Here is a 4,457-nt window from a genome sequence, read left to right as displayed (position 1 = left end):
TCTCTCTCTCTCTCTCTCTCTCTCTCTCTCTCTCTCTCTCTCTCTCTCTCTCTCTCTCTGGTTTTCAGAGACAGGGTTTCTCTGTGTAGCCCTGGCTTTCCTGGAACTCACTCTGTAGACCAGGCTGGCCTCGAACTCAGAAATCTGCCTGCCTCTGCCTCCCAAGTGTACTCTCTCTCTTTTTTTTAAGGACTCCAAATCTTTGTTTCTAGAAGACCCCACATCAGACTTGCTCACCGCCCTGAACCACCCCTGCAACATAATTTACTATATGATTGTAAGTTTTCTTTCTCAAGTAGGACCAGTCAGCAAATCTGATTGAAGTCTAACTAGCTCACAGGAAGACCCCAGAAGACAGACCATACATATAATGACACCAGAAAGACTGCAGAGACTGTCTAATTCTTCTGAGAAATATCTGCATCCAAAAGTATGTGCTCTTTACTGACTAACGGGCAGGCAGCCTCTAAGTGGTCTCCAATGGCAGCTTTGCTATTTCTACCTTATAGGTAGGGGGGAAATGGCAAGTTACCTGTCTACTTCCTAAGCGATTGCCGTGTGCTCAGATCCTGACTGTAGGCTACGATCCACCCACAGGGCAGGCCTATTCGTACATCTTATAAAGCGCTTTTCCCCTTCCATAAGCAGAGAACTAAAACCTGTGCTGACGACACTTCACAGTCATTCAGCATTGCCTGGTTTCTGCCTCGAATCCTGAAGCTTCCATTTTGGATGCACTTAGAGGAAACAATGAATATTTAGGTCTAGTCCATAGAAGGAAGCCATCTTCACATCTAATAGTACCAGGCTCATTGAAAAAAAAAAACCAAAAAACCAAAAAAACCAACCCAACTGATGGTAGAAAAGGAATGCCCCAGTGGCCCCAGTCCTGGGATCTGCGCAGATAGAAGCAAGTGTTCGAGATTCCCTTTCCATACAGATATCCCAACCCAAAATTCAGACCTAACTTACTGGTCCTCAAAGCATTAAAAGATTTGAGAATGGAGACAAGTCAAGGAAACAGTCACCCTATGCTCCCTTCCATTAGCCGTCCTGAGCAGCGAGCATGCTTTTCTGTGGCATCTCCCCTCTCCCAGTTCTATTGCCCCCCCCCCCCGACCACCACTACCATGCTCACTGTTTCCCTCACCTCAATGATTTAATATCAGCTTTTCTGATTGTCCTCATCTGCCATCTGGTTTGAGCTTGCTCTCTTTTTCTACCATTCCATTGTACCCAGAATGCCTCTGCACATGCCATTGCTGTTTTTAACCATACTGTAAGTCTTTTCTTTGGATTTTCTCCTTCACTAGATAATAAACTACTGAAAAGCCTGAGGTGTCCATCCGTAGGACTCCTCTCTCTCTCTCTCTCTCTCTCTCTCTCTCTCTCTCTCTCTCCCCATAATCCCACAATTAGAAAGACCCTCAGCATCTAAGCAAGAACCCCAGTGTATTGAGAAACTTACCCCAGCAAATCTGTTCACAATCCGGCCTGTGGGAGTTGTGTCAAAAAAACTCATGGGTGCGCGAAGAATGTTGGTTAACAGCTGCCTGTGCAAAGTTTTGGATGCATCTCTGCAAGCATATATACTCCTTAGGCTTGAACTAAGCAAAAATATACCTAGAAACAGAGTCACCATTGTTAATACCATGCACCTGAAGACCTGTGCCTGGGACACAATGGCAAATGCTTCCCTGAGTTGTAGGAAATGGACAGGTCCAGACAAATCCCATAGAGACGTCTATCATAGCCACTAGACATACCTTGTGTTATTCCCAGAGCTCCAAAGACCCCGATTCTCATGTCCCTCTGAGAAGTTGAATTGTTGGTCCCATTCTGTTTTTCAGAGTCACTGGTCCAAGCACTCAGCCAGAGGTTAGAGCCAATAAAAGTAACATAGTTCAATACATAGAAGATGACGATGAAGAACAGGGACCACCATCCTACCGCTTGCAGATATTTCAGGTAGATGGAGAACTTTACCTGCAAAGAACCCATTCAACATTATCCTTGAGGGCTTTGGGTGAAGAATTAAAGAAAACTCACCGTTGGGATGGGGGTGGGGTGGGGGCTTGTGCTGGATAATTATTTATCAAATATCTTTATTTGGCAAAAAGTTAGGCAGAGGGAGGCTTAATGGAGAGAGGTCCCCCTCCAGATGGACTTGCAGATAAGCCTGTGGTGTATTTTTCTGATCAATTGTTGATATGGGAGGTCTCAGGTCACCGTGGGCGGTGCTACTACCTAGCTCTATAAGAAAGCAGGCGGAGCAAGCCATGAACCACAAGCTATTAAGCAACCTTTGTCCATAGCTTCTGCTTGAGTTCCTGTCTCTTATTCCTGACCTGCTTGAGTTCCTGCCTTGACTTCCCTCAGCGATGGACCATGACTGGGAAGTGTACGATAAAATAAATCCTGTCCTCCCCAGGTTGTTTTCGGTGTTTGGGCTAATTAAGTCAAGGAGTGATGTCTCCTGGGAAAGTGGGTAGCAAAACTTAGTAGCCTGTGATCACCATTTCTACCCTTGGCCAGGGTGTGTTGAGGCTAAGTGCCCTGCCAGGTAAATAGCCATTATTAATTAGCATTTAACTGTGATGAAAACCACACAGAAGAGGGTTGCAAAGGCCAGCATTTATTAAGACCTTAGAAGCTGTGCTTTTAAGTCTCCTTACGTTGTGTTGCATGCTCTGCCTCTGGTGCTAGTGCGCTCCAGCTCCGGGAATTGTACTTCAGAGAAGTGTCCCTGTTCTCCACACATCAGTTACATAGCTTGATAGGTCGTGTGTGTGTGTGTGTGTGTGTCTGTGTGTGTTTACCTTCCCAGTTTCCACAAATTCCTTCTTAATTAGTTTTTGTCCTTTCACTACTTCCTCCTTCTTATTCAAGGCATTCACACTTTTAATTTTCAAGGAGCTTTTGAGGGACTTCCCACGCCTGCTGCCAGACCTAGAGCTGAGGTAGAGAAGGGAAAACACCCTTGAGCATGGAGACACTTCGCAGAGATCTTCGTACAAGCAGGTGTTACAACCTTGAACATTCAGAGTGGAGGGCTGCTAAACTGCCACAGCCCTAGCCCTCCCTCCGCCACCCAAGGAAACAGGCAGAGCTGACTCTTCATGACATCTATTCTCTTGGGAAAAGTCTACATAGAGAAAGAAAGATCAAGTAGAGTTGAGGAAGCGGTAAGAGTTGCCAACTGAACACACGAGCTACCTGCGGCTCAGTGTTCGGCGAAGGCTGTTTTCCCTTCTCATGGTCAAGGAAGCTGCGTCGTCAGGAATTTCCTCCGCAGTTGGGATCAGCCCACAGTCATCATCCTCTTCCTCACTGTCGTTATTGACTAAGGAGACAGACATGCTAGGAGTTAGGGGATAACACAGGACTCACAACAGTATGAGAAAGCAGAGAAAAGTTCCTCCCAGCCCCCATATATTGTTCATCAGGGGAGTTCAGGTTACACTATTTATAATTCAAATGTCTTTTTAAATGACTGAATCTTGCAGTAGTTTAATGTGTCCCATTTCCACCCCTCTCTCCTCAGCTAGAATATCTCATAAACCAATAATATATCATACCGTAAACATTATGGTAGACAGGAAAATGAGCAGTCAGGCAGCCCCTCCAGGAGATAAAGTTGGTTTAGCATTACCCTAAAAGCCCTAACCCAGGATAATCACCCGAGAACTGGCTTTCGTGGTACCAGAAGGTACCATGCAAACTTCTAAGGGAGGGAAGCAATTGATAGACCTATCCGGCTATGCCGAACACAGCAAAGACCAGCATAGCATGACAGCCCTAAGGTGAAGCAGTGGTTTGTATGCCTTGACAGTAACCAGAAGTGCTCTAGTTGGCCTTAAGGCCAACCCCCACCCATGCAACAAGAAAGAAACTGAGACTGGAGGGAAGAAAGGGAGTGGGGGAGGGGGAAATGATGAGCGCGTGCGTGCGTGCGTGTGTGTGTGTGTGTGTGTGTGTGTGTGTGTGTGTGTGTGTGTTTCCTTCTTTAGCACTCTAAAAAGGAACAAATTCTTCTGTCACCTTGACAATGCCTGTATAGTTCCTAGAAGTATAGACAATAGACTTGTCTTTGTTTAGGCTATCTAGTTTATGTTACTTTGTTATTAGCAGCTTATAGGAATTTAATACACAGTCAATATCAATACATCTCACTTTCCCCTCCCCTCTTTCCAATTAAATGCCGAGTCCCAGAACCATTGAAATAACATGTTATGCTCAGGGCTTACATAATTGCTCAGAAATGACCTCCCAACATTTAGCAGAAGGCCTAATTTCTGGAATACTTTTTCAGATCTCTCTCTTTCTCCCCTCTCCCTTCTTTTTCTTCTTCTCCTCCTCCTTTCTTCTTCTTCTTCTTCTTCTTCTTCTTCTTCTTCTTCTTCTTCTTCTTCTTCTTCTTCTTCTTCTTCTTCTTCTTCTTCTTCTTCTTCTTCTTC

General features: G+C 45.1%; 1 protein-coding gene across 1 annotated transcript in view; it reads right to left on the bottom strand.

The window, feature by feature from the left end:
* Positions 1-4,457, bottom strand: part of Abcc2 (ATP binding cassette subfamily C member 2) — a 55,198-nt gene that overhangs the window by 15,018 nt on the left and 35,723 nt on the right. The window contains exons 19-22 of the mRNA XM_029472477.1: positions 3,217-3,343; positions 2,820-2,955; positions 1,767-1,986; positions 1,469-1,623 (exon numbers count right to left, since the gene is read on the bottom strand). Coding sequence (XP_029328337.1) covers positions 1,469-1,623; positions 1,767-1,986; positions 2,820-2,955; positions 3,217-3,343 — 638 coding nt within the window. The remainder of the gene's footprint in view (positions 1-1,468; positions 1,624-1,766; positions 1,987-2,819; positions 2,956-3,216; positions 3,344-4,457) is intronic.

The sequence above is a fragment of the Mus caroli genome, chromosome 19 (assembly GCF_900094665.2).
Source record: "Mus caroli chromosome 19, CAROLI_EIJ_v1.1, whole genome shotgun sequence".
In the NCBI taxonomy this organism is placed as follows: Eukaryota; Metazoa; Chordata; class Mammalia; order Rodentia; family Muridae; genus Mus; species Mus caroli.
This window is presented reverse-complemented; position numbering and strand designations above follow the sequence as displayed.